Source organism: Saccoglossus kowalevskii, chromosome 10, assembly GCF_978046115.1.
Source record: "Saccoglossus kowalevskii chromosome 10, keSacKowa6.1, whole genome shotgun sequence".
Classification (NCBI taxonomy): domain Eukaryota; kingdom Metazoa; phylum Hemichordata; class Enteropneusta; family Harrimaniidae; genus Saccoglossus; species Saccoglossus kowalevskii.
Genome location: NC_140650.1, coordinates 15995769 through 16013712, shown reverse-complemented (window position 1 = coordinate 16013712; position 17944 = coordinate 15995769). Strand labels below are relative to the sequence as shown.

The 17944-nt window shown below is 33.0% G+C and overlaps 2 protein-coding genes across 2 annotated transcripts in view; one reads left to right on the top strand and one right to left on the bottom strand.

The window, feature by feature from the left end:
- The window catches only part of LOC100377387 (protein neuralized), a 31080-nt gene extending 23502 nt beyond the window's left edge, over nucleotides 1-7578 (bottom strand). The window contains exons 1-2 of the mRNA XM_002738119.3: nucleotides 7412-7578; nucleotides 4345-4917 (exon numbers count right to left, since the gene is read on the bottom strand). Of these exons, the coding sequence (XP_002738165.1) occupies nucleotides 4345-4917; nucleotides 7412-7454 (616 nt within the window). The 5' untranslated portion in view covers nucleotides 7455-7578. The remainder of the gene's footprint in view (nucleotides 1-4344; nucleotides 4918-7411) is intronic.
- Nucleotides 7579-7847: 269 nt separating this feature from the next.
- On the top strand, nucleotides 7848-17444 carry LOC102802159 (protein TEX261-like). The gene is made up of 6 exons (XM_006820625.3): nucleotides 7848-8008; nucleotides 9388-9467; nucleotides 11720-11873; nucleotides 13428-13495; nucleotides 14773-14887; nucleotides 15552-17444. Exons 1-6 carry the CDS (start codon nucleotides 7939-7941, stop codon nucleotides 15665-15667), a joined length of 603 nt encoding a protein of 200 aa, XP_006820688.1. The 5' UTR covers nucleotides 7848-7938; the 3' UTR covers nucleotides 15668-17444.
- Nucleotides 17445-17944: the final 500 nt, after the last annotated feature.

Here is a 17944-nt window from a genome sequence, read left to right as displayed (position 1 = left end):
TGAACTAGTAATAGGAATACTTCGATACATAGGTCTACTACAGTATGTGTATTAATTTAAACAACTATATTCATATGGAGATCAAATAAGTCTGTCCTGCCCAGTGTTTTTCAAAGCAATTGATACAATGTATCACAGAAGAAAATTTAAAGATGTAAAGGGAATTACCCTTCATATGCACTCTGTGCCCAACTGAAGCATGCCACACTGCATGTGTATGAACATTTTACTGTGGATATGTGCAAGTATCAAGTTGCACTAAATTCTCACACAATCTAATCTCAGAGGACGTGTGCATGAGGTATATATCCCAAATAAAAGTTGTGCACTGCAAGCTGTGTACACGCGTGCACAAGTAATAGAAGTGTGAACAGTAAAAAAAATAAAACTTGTGTTGATTGTACAATATATACATTATGGGATCCAGGACATAAGAATGACTTCATATTACAAGTTGAAACTAATTAATACATACATGTACACTAATAAAATTTATTTTTTTCAACATGAAAACAATCAGAGATGACAGCAGACCCCCCAGCAATTTTTGTTCAAGCAATGGTTGAGTGTCTATATTTGCACTAAATAATGTTGCAGATATGATAGTTATGCATTTTTATTGAGGTCAGATGACTATATAGATGACTATATATTAGATATGTTGACCAGATCCAGTATGCAATGTCTTCAATAAAACACTGAGTGTTACTATCTGCAATATTACTCCTGATATGACTTTGTATAACAATACTGATGGGCGGTTGCTGGTAACCACTATATTCCCATGATTTCTTTTTATGTGCAATTATGATTGAATGTATACATACAAATACATACTAAATAGTTAATATAAATTCAACTTTTCAACTTAATATTAATAGTTAATAATGAAATTCATTTTTAAATGGAACCAAATGTTGTGTGATGAGAGCATGTTCACTATTACGGTATGCAAATTAGGTAATTGATATGCAAAGATATTATGCACGAATTATGTGGAATGTTTATGTAATTTCCTGGTTTGCCAAGAACAATTTTTTTTCATTAGTGAGGAATAAGCGTAAAGTTGATAAGCAAAATTTTTTAAATGCAAATATGTATCATTTTACCAGGGTATAACTAAATTGCAATAAGTATGTCTTTATTATTAATAAGCGAGTATAACGCAAACAGTTAAATTTTTGCTGACACAAATTTTAGTAATTTGATGCTGGTTCGCTCTATGAAAGTCGCTGTGTATTGCCTGTCATGTGACCTAAGTGAAATCTTCACTGGTACAACATTTTGCAGGACATGTGTATTTCGTAGAATTAAATCTGTTTACAGTGCCAAGAATTATATACTGATGTGACAAACCGATCACTTTTACCATCTTAGGAAAACTCGCAATGAGCCCTACACTGCTGTAGAAAACTAATAAATCTATGACACATCTATATTGTCACAACATTAAAAAAAATGCTTTCATCAATGATGTAGCAAGTGTGGAATGTGGTATGATTGACTGCAAGTCTATATTACCCTAGCACCAAGGTATCAAGCCAGCAAACAAAGACATGATTGTCATGAAATGGGTTAAAAATTAACCACATTATTAAACAAAGTTGGCTTCAGTCCTTTATTTACCCAGCAGATTTTCATCTGAAATATACACTCAATATTGAAATTTAATATTTATATCCTCATTTTTTTGTAACATGAGTAATCCATTCTACTGACTGTTAGCACCCCTGCTGTTAACAATATTAATTAATAAATTTGTTATTTTGGGTGAAAATAGTACCTGTAGACCTAATTTTGGGCCATGTGGAATGTTGTTACAATGTTTAGCCTCCATCAGGGTTGCATTTAACCCCAAAAAAACAAGTGTGTACATGTCTGTAGTAACTACATGCGCTTTATTTGAACTGTACAGCTCGGTTCAGTTCAGTTCGACATGAATGTACAAAGCTAAATTTAAATAAAAGGGACAGATTTTTCACAATCTTATGTTGCAAGTGAGTCAATTTGACTATATAATCGTAACAGATTAAACTTCTTTGTTATTAAAGAGCACTTATACTTATTAAAATATACTCGTTTCCAACGCGAGTTTAAATAGTTAATAAGTTCTCTCCAAAATAATAAAACTTACAAAGTACATTCCATGATGATTTCAAACTGTGGTTGACCTTGACAAAAATAGTGATAACTGTGCTTTTTAAATTATTAAATTAGATTAAACAAAATTAGAGTTAATATAAAAAAATTATGAAAATTGATCAAATCAACTACAGCAAAAAATAGACTTCTATTTCAATAGCATTTATTATCCCACAAGCCATTACAAAAATATCATTTCCATTTACTATTACCTGGATTGTATTGAAAGCTGGAGGTATCTAGAGAATTGCTGTATTATTCTATGTCATACAGGGTCAATTTTCCTCAAAGAAATATTCTGAATTCCTAACATGAATGAAAGGTTAAAAAATAAATTGTAATTTGTTTTTCTTTCTTTTTTCCCCCTCCTTACAGACCTAATAAAAGAACTACATGTAAACAGTGTCCAATGTGCAAAGCAGGTCATAACTGGCAAAGCAAAACATTTGTGTATTACCGTTCAACACTAAGTCTGGATTTTTATAATAATTGACAGGTATCATCTGATGCATGGCCAAGTAGTTTTTAGTTTCCCACACTTCCTGTTTTTTTCATTTATTGAATTACAGAATTGAAAATATATCAGTGCCCTTCCTGATCAAGGACCAAAGCACAGCTAGGCTCTAGATTTTTTTTCGAGAGTTTAATGGTAGAGTAGATGACATGAGTAAAAGAAGAAAATTTCATCTGAAGATATTCAGTAAATTGTGACATGAATCTCAATTTATGAGATTGAGAGAGCATGGAAGAAAGAGAATGAATGAATTTTCAAAGTTTAACAATTTACTGTTGAAAATGAAATGGATTTAATTTAACAGATTTAATTTATCAACAAAAATAAAACTCAGTGAATAATAAATGCATCTACAGTATTTCTTGAACACAATGCATGAACATTCCGGCAAATACTGACCACAATGTACAGTATGAAGCAAGACTTGTTGGGTTCCATAATAATATGCAAAACTCAAATAAATATATCAGTTTCACACACAAAATGTGACAATACATCGTGTAATCTGTTCCTAATTAGAAATTTGCTGATCGCTTTATAATGAGGGAGCTACACAGAACAAGGAACTACATTAATTATTTTGGGCTATGCCCTACAAGAGAATAGTTATTTTGGTTTTCCATTTTGAAAAAAAATTTTCCGCCCCACAACAATACATGACAGAAAACGCGGAAACCGGATCAAGGCATTATATTTACTTATGAATCAATATACTGCAGCATAATTTATCTGTCATTTCTCTTCAAGTATGTGTACATAGTAAAGCTTGATGTTGAGGTTTTTTTTCATTAGCCCATTATAACACTTTATACGTACACGCCATAAGGTTCTTTCATCAGACTACTGTATTGAAGCAATAAATCCTTTAATATTACACAGAAGCATGGCATATACAGTATACATAAGTGTCAGTGAGTTTGCATATGGTACATGATGCTTCTGTACAAAATTCTGTGGTAAATGGTACTTGAGTTGCACATTAATATTATTACTTGCGAAGCTATAGAGACAAATTTTCACAAAATTTCGTAGCAGTGAAAATTGCACTGGCGTCCTTGGTAGTGACAGCGACTTTCATGAATGCATATTATGGTAGTATTAAAAGATCAAACATCTGTAATTTTAGCCAACAACAGCACATTCATAAATTTCTGGCATAATTCTGTGTACATGCTATAAATTTGTTAGCAAAGTACTTCATTACCGGTACCTTGCATACAACATAGTGTTTTATTGTATACAAATCTGAAGTATTTTGTTCTGATGTCTAAGACTGATGTTTTAACATTTGTGCATGTCAGGTATTATTATACATTGTACCTATATGAGTACTACCCACTTTCAGAGTGTTTTTGTCATTTGTGTGGAACATCTATTAGTACAATTATCCCTAATATTTAATTTCCTCAAAATAATGAAAAGTGTACATTTCAGCAAAACATTCTACATATCCACTTACATAATTTTTTTTCTTCTTCTTCTGAGTTCAGCAATATATGTTCATGTCTGCTGGCAACAGTCCAATATATGCTATGAAATATTTAGTGAATACTTGCTACTGTAGCATAACATTCTGTATTTAATCCAACATAAAAATCTGGATTACCGTAAATGCTTGGGGTTTGCTACGTATACATATGTTACGCATTTACAGATAGATGTAAACAATGCAAATTTAGTCAACCTACCTGTCAATCGCACCTCTACTGTGTTACCATAAATATCCATCAAGCCCCATAATGGTTCATTTGTCTCCACATCATTGAAGAAAACTCCTTTGTTATCATTATTAACAGAATACATAACTTCACCTTGTCTATTGACCCAAAAACTCAGCACGTTATTCTTATCTGCATAGCTTTCCCCTAATGCCTTGGCCCAAAAGCCAGGCCTGCTGGTTAGATCAGGGCATGCATAACGTGGTAGCGAGGGTGCTGTGCCGAGTTCCACAGGACTACGGGAGGTGAACCCAAAACGTATCACACCACTCCAATTCCCAGTGGTGTCCGTAAATTTGATAGACACTTTCTCCATGCATTTCACCGGTCTGTTCGTGAAGACAATCGCATTACAGAAACTCCCTGACCGTCGTGCTGATTTTCCATCAGGTGACAGAACTACGTTACTTCCATGCAGACCATGAAATTTCAATGGTTCATTAGCATTATATGACGTGGATGTTGGACTGTTACTATTGCTCACAATACCTGGAGGTGTTAATGCCACTCCCGTCAGCCGATCCTGGCTACGTCCTGATCCAGCTGTGAAATTAACATTAAAATAAATTCATCTCATAAAACAGAATAAAAGTGATTTTCAAACCTGCATTGAAATTTACATTTAATCAATAAAACTGTTCAAGACCTAGAAAACTGATCAGACTCGCACATGTCCATGTAGAAGTGATCACAAACTAGATGTAAAATATCAAACAGTCAACAACTCTCTAAATACATACTGTTATTGATTGGTTGGGCAAGCAACCTGCATGCATCATCAAACAAATTATGTAGTCTGACAGACTACTAATAACACCATATTTGTCATGACAAATCTATTATTGAATGCAATCTTCATCATTCCGACAGGAGGAAATCCTGTCTATCTGAGACATCATCTTGGGGATCAAATATCTCCCTCCTATTCTACTTGGCGATTGATCCTACAATTCATCAATTCAATGCACGAATATAACTTAAATCATAAATTTTAAAAACTATTCCTTTTGGCAGGTGATATCAAGTCTCTAAACTGAAGGAATTCTACTATATGACAATTGTTCATTAATTAATTAAGCAATGGAAATCACCGACATGTAGAAAAAAGGGGATCGCTCAAGTGAGCCCGAGTGTCAGTACAAGTCACTATAGAATGCGCATGTGTACATGTGCAGAAATATCATCTTGCTAGTAATGGCTCAAAATAGAATTTCTGCTTGTACATTTGTATTGGGAAAAAAAGCTCAGAAAAAAAGAAAGAAAAAGTAACAAAGTCAATCAACCAACATTCACATGTTTATTTTCAAAAACATGCATGTTAAAATTCAATGCCCGAAATAAAAGTATCCCAGACTAAATTTGATTTGGCAAGATTTTTGATAAACTTATCTAATTTTATAGCATGTCAAGATTAATAAAATAGATGACGCCTATACTTCCTATGGCATTGACGAAACTGTAAAAGTTGAAAGGCTGTCTGTTTTGTGTGTATCAGAAATACCTCTTGTTGTATCTTTATCATTTACAACACAAGTTATTAACATAGCCCCAGAAGTGTGCACTCTTTATGTTAAGATGTGAATATTACTACTTTACCAAAGATAATAAATACAACTTTAATGACCATGTATGTGGCTGTATGAAGATTTTATTAAAATCCCAAAACGTGAACTCGCATAATTTGCATTGGTATATATAGAATTCATATTTTTTACATGACTTCTATTTGCACCATCTGAAATTAATAACATACGGTATATTAGACTTATTTTGGAAAAGTTAATTTATGTTTTTTATGTGTATGAATAGTTTTGATTTAATTCTCATTGGTACACAAAAGTAAATGTATTCATTTGGCAGGAATGTTTTTTTTTTCTAAACTTGTAAATTATTGCTGAATTAAATCAATACTTTTACTGGTTTTCTGGCAAATTTGAGCCAAAAATTTGCCATAAACTTAATGTAGAGACATACGTCTATGTATCGATGAGTAATAAATTTATATATGCGTGATATGATAAATGATTTTTTTCTGAATATCATATGAATTTCTAAAATTAGTTGTTCTGACAAATTACAGTTGTAAAACGTGATAGAAAGTGTGACTGAGTAAACTCCAATAATCAAGGTTTATAACATTTCTTAAATTTTGAATTTGTTTAAAACTTTTTGCATATCACCAAAGTCGTATCCCCTCATCCATTACAATCTATTACAATTTATATAATTGTTAATTTGCAAAATTTATACTAATATAACCTAAATACTGAAAATAATATAGCATATTGAGCTCAACACATAAAAAAACGTCTGTTTACTGATAATCAATAACAAAAAACACAAATGTTTTGGGAAGTCCTACAAGTTGGTTCACTGACTATGAGTGCACAACTGATGAATGCTCAAAATCAATTTAGTGAAACATATGAAAGTGAACACACCCCTCCTGGGATGTTCTTATCTAAGCCTAAATCTAGAGGTTCTGTAGACACAGGTGTGGCTATCCCACATGACAATGAGTCAGTGTCCCCGTCCATTTTTTAAACAGAGGCGAACTGGTGTAGGTGGTCAAGTTGAGTTTCCACAGCCATAATTTTATTTTGTACGCCGATGTTTATAAATACACGGCAATAAACAGTGTGTATTGTTAATCGGCGAACACGACTAGAACTGCCAATAATCGTACCAACAAAAGAATGTTATCCCATGTGTAGTTTGGAATGTGATCTTTTGTAAAAAACGTCTCACACTTATAGGCATTGCAGGCTGCCTCGATTGCACTCGCCGATGGTTGTCCTATATTTAGAGTTTCACATCTCGTCACGGCAGCATGCCACACGCCCCCTGACAAATAGGGCAAAACCATGATGTTTCCAGCGCACAATAAATAACACTGATCATCAGCTGCTTCATTCTACTAGCTACGCAACCACATATACTATCACACTTGTCCATCCACTCAATACGTCAACACTGCAATATGTACACACGATTCGTGCACTGGCTCGCAAAAAGCTGCCTGCGTTTCGTTTCTTACCTCTGCTATTTGAATGGTTATTGCTGCTCGAATTCTGACCCATCTCGTTCGCTAACTACTCCAGACGATTGGGTTATGTCTGACATGACTCAAAGTTCAGTTCTGGACAAAAATGACCAAAATAAAATCCTCCCTTGCGCACATAATCAACACACTGTCTGCCAGATTTTCCTGTATTGTTCTGCAGACGGCAGCTTGCATGTTATATTACGGAAAGGTATTACAGGAAGTAACATTCGAATGAGTAGGTTTCGTTATAAATTTGTTGGTGATTTATTATTGTCTAAGTTTGTTAGCGCACAACTTATTTTATCTAAAAAACAGATAGTAGGTAGGTGTTAAATAAAAACTCGCACGAATCACTGCTTCCTGACGATTCTTAAAATGGGAACAAGCACCCCTCAACTTAAATGATAATGGTTTACTCCAAGTTACAGCGCCCTCAACACAACATAAAGGTCAACATTCGCCATTTTGGAATTCCCCTATTTCGTCGTCGAAACAAGGAATACACATAGGCTTGCAAAATGTGGTTCATTTACTTATTGAGTTGGGTGGCAATGGCTATGCAGATCTGTCTCATCACACTGTCACTTGGTAAGTTCCACTTTGTTCTGCATTTTCACTCTAACAAAATGAACTCTGCAAAATACCAGAAGTCCGAATCGGACTCGAAAGTTTAAATCGTCGCACACTGTATCAATGAAGTCTGGTGAATCCCGCAGTGTGAACCACGTCTGCAATATATTTATAACATGTGTTACCTCATATGTGTGATATGTGCTTAACACTCTGGTATTTTGTTTAAATTTAGACTTCCTGCTATTATTTTCCTGAACTTCAAATCCTGTGCAGTACATTTAAAAAAAACAAAAAACATTGACAAGACCCATCTCGCCAATTATCACTTAATCAAAGGTCTATGTGATTGTTTGATTAAATTATAAGAATTCGTCTAATTAAATCATTATGTCTCCATGTTTTAATTTTGCCGTGAAAGCATTGTTCTGATATAATTTGTTCTCAATATTCCTTGATGCATCAGACATATACTTTATTTATTTACTTGCACATGTGTAACCGAGGTACTTGAGCTTCAGTTGGTAGTTTCAGGTATCTTCATGGGTGTAAAAGTTATCCTTTGGAACACCTGCTCTGATATATCAAATTTAAACAATAAGTTTATGTATCATTGATACATGCATCTGAAGTATTATTCTTCAAATAAACATTACTATGTTTTACTTTTGAAATGCAATTTTGTCCTTTAATCACAGTTACTTAAACCACATGCACTCATTTGTAACAGAAAGTGGATTTGTATCTGAGGGGAAAAAAGTTCTTTAACTTAAGGCCCCTCACCCCTAACCTGAACCCTAAACCTAAACACTCCAGCTTCCAACATAATTCAATATGCCCCTTCAAATAAAAATATGAGGGGTATATATAATTGAAATGGGGGGAGGATCCCTTGAGGGGCAGGATTAGAATTAGATTCATAAGCTGTTGGCATTTCAATCAGGGCGACAGGTTTTTGTTCAGAGAGACTCGTGGTCACCCAATAAAGTTTTGACTTTGTATCTCAGAAAGCTCTAAAACTTTGTTTGTGGAAAAAGCTAATTTGCTTAACTGCTTTTGCGTTTCCAATTTGAGAATATTCACCTACATTTTTTCGTTTTTGTTCACAATCACTAAAAATCTGAGTAAGTGTATTTCTTAGTACCTAAAACATGATGTAAGATGCAAAACAATGATTTAACCATGGAACTTATAGCTCCATGATTTAACAAACCCTGGTTTTCTGTATAACATGCCTGCGATCACCAGAGGAAGTAGATGCTGGATCATTATAACAATGAGTCACCAATCTAGTTAAAATAAACGGCAATGAATTCCAAGTAGTTATGAGAATTGCTGTCAGCTTGTTCATTGTATTCTATATAACACATGTTTTAACTAAACATCTTTGTTTACAGCTGCTGGTCTCTATTATGTAGCAGAACTTGTAGAAGAATACACAGTCATGGCTGCTAAAATCATTAAAGTCTTTCTCATTGTAAGTTTTTTTGAATTTAAAAGCAAATATCTTTTTTGCAAGATGATTTCAATGGAAAACCAAATTCAAAAATGTATACCACACAAGGACTACATTGGTAGTACATCACATCAAGGAGGTCTCTTTTTCACCATGTACAGTTGGTGTTCCTGAAACCACCGGTTACTTTTAAATGCCAGGGTAAGCATCCCTGCTACTAACTATGCTTATTACTAATTGTTCATGTTGTGTACATACTGGGTCAGTGCTTTACTTATGCTGCATATTTACCTTCAAGCTGTTAATCTTATATTATTAATTCAAGGTATTAAACAATGAGGTTTGTTATCAGATTATTGGCCTGACGACAAATTTGAGTGCCATGTGTGAATTTGGTATTTCTGTGTACAAGACATTGACTGCACAATAGTAAATGCCACCTTTGAAAATTACAACATGATGTTTAGTTCCATCCATCTATGATCTATCGTACATAAGAGATTGACCCAGATAAATACCATATTTGTTCTATTAGAAGTACACATGAACCCAACAAATGTTCATTAATTGGGTGCATGAAATGCTACAGTTGTCGTACAATGCAAGTCGAATTTCGGTTAATGAAACAATATTTTTACATGCATTGTGTACATCACTGTGGGACGTGTATTGAACCCGATTTGATAGAACCACGTCGGTAACTTACTAGTAGAGTAACTGCATACGCTACAACTAGAGCATTATGTGTGAAAAGCTAGAAGCTAGAAATTATGTTAATGTGGGAAGTTGTACTGATTGGATTTAGATTATTGGATCTGTGCTTTGATCTTATCACTTCTTTTGTAATCACAGAACACCAGATGTAACTTAAAGCATGGCAACAGACTGCATAGTGTTAATTTAGTTCTTGCATGCTATAGGGCATACACCATCTTATTTATTATTAACAATCAAATCAGGATTGTCTATAATGTAATGTCATTTGGTCATCTTGTTTCCCATTTGTGTATACCGGTAGTTCAGATAATGCTAGGCTACTCCATTGTTGTGGGTTTATTATCAAGGGGGTGTTTTGGGGGCTTCTGATGATGTAGTACATGTACTAGTATTACTGTGAACAAAAAAGGCAACCCAACCAGGAGTATTGCATTTTATAACTCACTGTTTGCAAACAAAATAACAATGTTGATAGTTTCAACATATCCAATGTTAAGATAAATTGAGAAAATGCTTTCATCTATAACACAAAAAATAAATATTTTTTGTTCTGTTGCCATAACAAATATTTTATATGCATGTTCGGCACCAGTACATATATGCTACCTAGTTCTAAATATTCCACCAATTTGAAGTACAACTGTTGAAGTTATAAATGAAATCATTTTCTCAATTTCTCACAACAGTAGATATGTTGTACTTTATCCATAATCCCTTGCTGAAAAATATAAATGGTGAAATAAACTGATGAAAAGTTGAATAAAGAAAAGTGATATAAAATAACTGTAAATTGGATTTTTTACATTTGCCGAAGTAATTCATCAGTTTGCCCCCAAATTTAAATTTTTCATCACCTAGCATGTTACCACAATACTGCACATATATGCAATGCATTATGGGATATAACTTCTTATTGTATATAATAGAAAACTACTATAAAATGTTTTCTTTTAGTAGCTTGTTATTTTAGCTAATTTAGCTAATTTGTACTTTCGCTAAATTCAAGATGTTGCTAATTTAGAAGAAAGTATATTCTCATGATGAGATCGTTGACACTTTCGCTGAATTGAGATTCAGTTAAATCTTACGTTGAGTCAAATTCGCTAAAATAGCATGTAGCTGTTTTGCACCAGTCTGTCACTGAATAAAATATAAATTTTGTGAAACATTTAAACAATATTAGTATTTGCATCAGTAATCATTTTTTTGACATTTTTATCCCCTTTCATAAGCAAGATTTTGAGATATGAAGAAATAATTTCTTCATAAACACCAGTGTCAATATGCAAATTTTGAGTATTTTCTATGACATTTTGAACTTGTGTGTCTAGAAAAATCGTTAAATGACCCCAATTTTTTTTCCCATTTTCAGCATTCTAATGTCATCAACTCAAATTATTGAAAGCATGGCATATAATCGATTAAATTACTGTGTATTTTTAACCTCAAAAATATGTTTACTATATATGGTTCTAGTATAGAAAAAGATTTACATCTTGTGAAATGATGGAATAGCCTAAATGAATTCTTAATTTGTTTTCATTCTTATTTCATAGTTCACAACTGTGGTATACATAGGCTTGATATTATTTGAAGAGTTTCCGCTGAAAGTGACATTGACGGGTCTGTTCAGCAATATTATCTATTCCTTACTTCTTAGAAACTTTCCTTTCATTGAACTCACAGAACCAGTGTTCCTTATTGGTTGTGGTAAGTTTTATTGCATATACTGTATTTTTATTTTTAGAATCAATCTGCTAGTCTAACATTAAAGCCAGATTGACTGGAAGTGAATTTTGAAGGGTATCTAGGCAATCAGGGAGGTGGACGGTAATTTATATACCAAATGCCCTTTCGTGTTACTATAGATACCCGATTAAAAGAATTTCAGTTTAAAATAATACACAATATTTTGTATACAAATGAAACTCTATGTAAGATGTCACCTCCTATAGTACAAATGTACTTTTTGTTTATCTCATATTGAAACCTTGTTACACTTTTTTTTTATGAATGCATGGATGTGAGAGATTTTTGGGAGTCATTCTTTTTGTTATGGGGAAATAAATTAAATCTACATAGATTTCCTGACCCCAAATAAATTTTGTTGGGTGACGAAGACTACCCTTGCCTGTTAAACTTCCTTATCCTGGTGGCAAAGAAATATATATATCAGTGTCGGTATAGAAAACAAAAATTAAATTTTATTGCTTATAAAAGGTATGTTCAATACTTCCAAGAGATAGAATATAACATTGCTTCCAGAAGAAATAAGTTGAACTCCCTCATCAAGAAGTAAATTCTTGAAATGTAATAGTATAGTATAGTATAGTATATTTTATTTGACACTAAATAATATATTTTGTTACATTATCTGTGGTCAAAAGACATTAAATATAATAAAACACAAGTACACACACGAGACAAAAGAAAATACATAAATAACTAAAGTCTAAGTAAAATTACTTATAGTAAAATAAAATGCTGTCAATAAATTTGCTAGCACTATTGGCAATGAACCCATCTCTCGAACTTAAAATTTCTGTAAACATTTGTTGTTTTGATAGTTTAAGGATACTTTAAGGATATGTAGATCGCTTCACAAAGACCACTGTAATGTCATTTTATTAGTAGTAATTACCAGGCATCAGTATATGTTATGTAAACTTTGAAAGTATGCTCCAATCAAATAAGGTGTTTTAAATACAAAAAAAAAATATTTTAATGAGAGATTACATTTATACTTGCTTGCTATATCGATATATCCAGAAGAATTGATATAAGCACAGGTCCCCATGCCCTTAATGGGCAACATTTAGACAACAGCAGCACAAAAATGGCAGACATACGATCAATTATGGTATCTCAAGTTGTTGGATTTTCCTACGGTATTAATTACTTAATCAGGGAATAATAATGGAAGAAGTCTTATCTGCTATTATTAGCCAGCATAGTGGAACTAATGCATTTTAAAAGGTTATTACTTGCGGGCATTAGAATGATCTGACGAATATTATATTGATCTCGCCTCAAGCATCTACCTAATCATATCTACTCATGCAAGTCAATGAAGCTTTATCAATATCTACTACTAGTATATCAAGCGTTTTTTTCTGAATGTCACACGCATGCTCCCTGCAGTGTATTGATGAACAAGAGACCAAAGTAAAAAAAAAAAAAAATCAAATCTGAGAATATTCAATATTAATCTATTTCAGTATTTACTGCAGTGTTTAATTCTTGTTACATTGTCTCTTATTCCAGTGATGGTGGTGGTGAATCATTATTTAGCTTTCCAGTACTTTGCATCAGTGTGGTATCCATTTGGTGAGGTAAGAGTCACGTGACTGAAATACTTGTGTGTGATTGGTTACAATGCATTGTAGTAGAAGATTTACATAAAAAAATTATAGTTCACAGCAAAATAAACTGATAGAGTGGTACAGAACATTCTCTGAACTAATAGTGACACTAATAATTATTTGTTAATAATAGTATTAATACTCAAAAAAACTTTGACAGAGAAAAAAAACCTGGGTAAAATGGAAACAGAAAATAGCAGATCTAGTCTAGTGTATACCCAGTTTTTTTTGCAGTGATATGTGATGCTTCTGTGACAATGTGCCAATCAAATCAATTACATGTACATTAATACATATTTTTACATAAATATGATGTGCATATACAAAGTTTGATAGATTTCACTAACAGTAGTTTGAAGTAGTGTGTTCGTCACACATTGTGAAGCGTCATCTTATTTCAGCATATACAACAGTGACAATATTTCTGAATTTGTAAAATTTAGATACATTTTTTGCAATATGAAACAGTGGTAATGTGGCCTAAAACTGACAAAACATGGTTTTGTCACATATTTTGTGCAATTTTCCAGAACATTTGTACAGTGATTCCTATATTTTTCTTTAACTATTCATCCTTGTAACATGGATGGCACTAGAAAAAAAATAAAATTACATTACTGATATCCTTTATAAGATTCTACAGTTGAAAATTTTCAGAACTCTTAGAGCTGATTACTTGGTCATGTAACATAGAGATGAGTATGAATGGCATCATCAAAAGTAGTTCAGATTGACAGAAAATCTGATAACGTAATTTTTATGTTCAATTGCAAAGCAGGTACCAAGTGAATCACATAAAATCAGTGAATTATTCAACAGGCAACTGTGACAAATATTAAAGAGGATTGAACATAGACTTGTCCTTACTGGTATTTGACAAAACGAATAAAGATATCCTATCATTTACTTGTATTGAGTTACAAAGAAAATATCCGGTCAACTTCAAGTTGTTCTGTAACCCGTTTTCCAGGAAAAAAACATGAATTGTCCCAGTATTTATTCGGGGGCTCATAATGCGTTGCATAGGAATTTTTCTGTTTTGAAATTCGTCTATCTTATTTAGTATTTCTTTGACTTTGTATGTTTGTATTGTAACTCTTCTTGGAATGTTCAAATGTAATCTTACATTGTCAAACATTCAAAATCACATTTAAATCCAAAGAAAAGACAGCAATTGCCTATCCCTGTGTTTTCTGGTGTCTTTGATTAATTAATGATTGCCAATTTTCTTGTTAACTTCTCAACAGGTATTGTCATATTTTACAATTTGCCTGTGGTTGGTGCCGTTCAGTTTTTTTGTTTCACTGTCAGCTAATGAAAATGTATTGCCAACATTATCAGAACCACAGAGGCAAAGTGGAGGTAAGTACTTAGGATATTTATATTTTGAATACCATGCTTGATCTATTGGTAGTGCAAGTGCTTAAATGACAGGTATGTCTATGGTCAAAATAAGTCATATTTTAATGATCAAGCCTATAAAAACTTGTTGGTTTATGTGTACTTTTATTTGAGATGTACTTCTACTGTAAAATTTGTATTAAAAGCCGCAGCTTCTATTAAAATTGTACAATGCAACAGAGGGGATGCGGTTTCTATTAGAGCATCTACACATATGAGAAATGGGAAATTTTTGGGTCTCAATTGTTCAAAAAGAATGGATGCAGCTTCTATTAGGGATGCGGCTTCTAATACAGATTTTACGGGTAATAGAGAAAATACAATTTGGGTAGCCATGATTATGGCACAATGGTTGTGTGTCCGTCCATCATCAGAGAGATTGTGGTCTATTTGATAGCCTAAATTTATATATATATGTGATTACGTGGTCAAATTTCTTTTAGCAACATTTAAAAAAAATATCTTAATGTGCATGAATTCACAAAAATTCGAAATAAGGCAGATTCCTTGGTGAATCTTTGTTTTTCCCCCACAATGCGTGCAAATTGAGTAGATAAAGTCACATACCCCAAGTACACATGCTTCTAAAGAGTTGACCATATGAACCCCTTTTTTCACATTTCAGACTCTGATGACGTTGTGAGTAATTACTTCAAGAAAAGCCGCAAAAGATATGGAATTTTGTCTGTCTTCGATTATTTACAGGAAAAAGTGTTTCCAACGAGGAACAAGACATTTTAAGACAATTATTTTATTAACGAGTCAGTTTGATAAGTGCTGCATCAACATAATTGAAAGGAGTGTCTTTATGGAAGTACTGAGCTCCTTGTGTAAAGGCACGTTTTATTATTTTTCAAAGCGATAAGCTTGACGGAAAGATTTTTCCATCCACTAGTACGTTTCACTTATTATTATTAGTAGGTGTATGTTGAGAACAAGTTATTTCTAGATGTTTCAAGATCCTGGAAGCTATACTGTAAATCGCTGTACTTTTAGTAAAAATTGCTGTCATTTCAAAGCTTGTGATCCCAGTGAAAAGTTCGCTACCGGAGTAATACAAAATTTAACATGTTCATGCTATCTGACGAAATACTCAAGTGACTTGTTCATTATAAAGGCATTGTGCAAACTTGTATTTATGTTTACATATTAACTTGTCCACAAAAATGAATGTCTTCCAGTCTATGGACCTTCATTATTTAAATTTCCTTGGTTACCAAAATACCATTAATCATTGCGATGTTTTGTAAGGCAGTTTTGTAGTAGGGCTTGTATCGGGTCATTATAAAAACATGTTTATTCATTTGCCATGCGTATATAATTGTGCATTTAAAGACAGTTGTTGCATGAATTCTGTGTAGGTAGATAATTCATTTACATGCATTTTATACGTTGCATGGGACCCATATCAGATATGTTCCATTGACGACTCACTGTGACATACTATATGATACAATATTAGGATTATGTGTGTGGACGACATTGTGTTAAACAAAGCAGTAACCCTGTGTGTTGTCACTTGGATTCTGCTAAGAGGTACTGTTAAAAATATACTAAAATAAGGTTACTTGTAGATGGAAGGATAAATGGGACATTTCACTTTGTATTTCTGAATTATTCAAGTAAAACTTATTGGGTGGAAATTCCTGCCACTTCGTGTGTTGTTTTTTCGAGCTCAGAAAAATAAAAATGTTTATAGTTGATGCTGCAGTATGTTGCAATAATATATTTTGAAGAATACTTAATTTCATGTTTTTGTGAGATACAAGTTAAACTTATTTCACAGTTTGAAAGCAATTGAGACAATCTCAGTGTTTTCTATGGGAGGGAAGAGGGATGTGTAATAATAGAAGTTTACGGTGAAGGGAGAGTGCTGAGTGAATAAAGGGGATGTAAGTGAATATACACATGTATAATAAAGGGTCTTAGCCAGATTATCATGCCAAATTATTTCACTAGATTTTACGTCTTTATAGAAACTGGTTTGGATGTCATTGCCAGTGATAGAGTTAACAGTTTCTGAAATTTTGTCAATGGTTTTTTTTTTTTATTTCGAATTTATGAACATATCATTGACAGAAACGTTGGCCAAATTGCTGTTTTACTGTTTTCAAATTAACATGGAAACAAATGTACTATACATGTATTGCACAACAGTTTTTGCTATTCGAGTTTAAAGATTATAATTTGCAAAGAAGTAGACAAATTATTGTGGAATATTACCTGAAAAATAGATCATCTTTACGTATCCTACTTTGTGTTAATTATTACTAATATGTGTTGTGGCTTAACATTTTTTTTCTACAGTTTATGAATTGTGAGACGACTAATCTTGTAAGTTTAATATATTATGTCATTTATAAAATGACCTGACAAGTTTGTATTTTATGTTCATATTTTATGTTCATGTAGGGTAATAGTTAATTTTCATAAATGAACTGGTCATGCAAGTCATACTGCTATCATTGAGGGTATCAAGTACTTTTAATAGTTGCAATAAAATATACAGTGTATACAATCTTGGGTACTGTCATGTATTGTAAATCTACCTCTTGATAAGCCTCATTGAGCTTGTTTGTAGCACAGGCCTTGATGGTTTTTATGGTTGGAGATCAAGTTAATAACATTAGATTAGCCATCAACAAATTTTCATTTATACAATTACATTATATCAGTAGTTGGTTTTTGTTGTAAGTAATCATCTGTTGAATACTGACAATCACCACACATACATGTAATGTACACTTTAGTTTGTTCTTGTGTAAGGAATAGATGGATCTTTGGTTTTCTGTATTGCAGTGGCGGATCCAGCAAAATATATTGGGGGGATCCAAGCTTCGCTTAATACATACGGCAGTGGTGGATCCAGCAAAATGTATTGGGGCGGGGGGCAAGCTTCGCTTAACATTTCGAAGCGAAAATCACAGAGAAGCTATGCGTAATCCAGATGATATGAATCGTCATGCGTTTTTTTTTGGGGGGGGGGCATGCCCTCCCCCCCTCTGGATCCGCCACTGC

Coding starts and splice junctions, on each gene's coding strand:
- LOC102802159 (XM_006820625.3), top strand. CDS start 7,939: ATGTGGTTCATTTACTTATTGAGTTGGGTGGCAATGGCTATGCAGATC. Junction 8,009..9,387: donor TCTCATCACACTGTCACTTG/GTAAGTTCCACT, acceptor CTTTGTTTACAG/CTGCTGGTCTCTATTATGTA. Junction 13,496..14,772: donor TGTGGTATCCATTTGGTGAG/GTAAGAGTCACG, acceptor ACTTCTCAACAG/GTATTGTCATATTTTACAAT.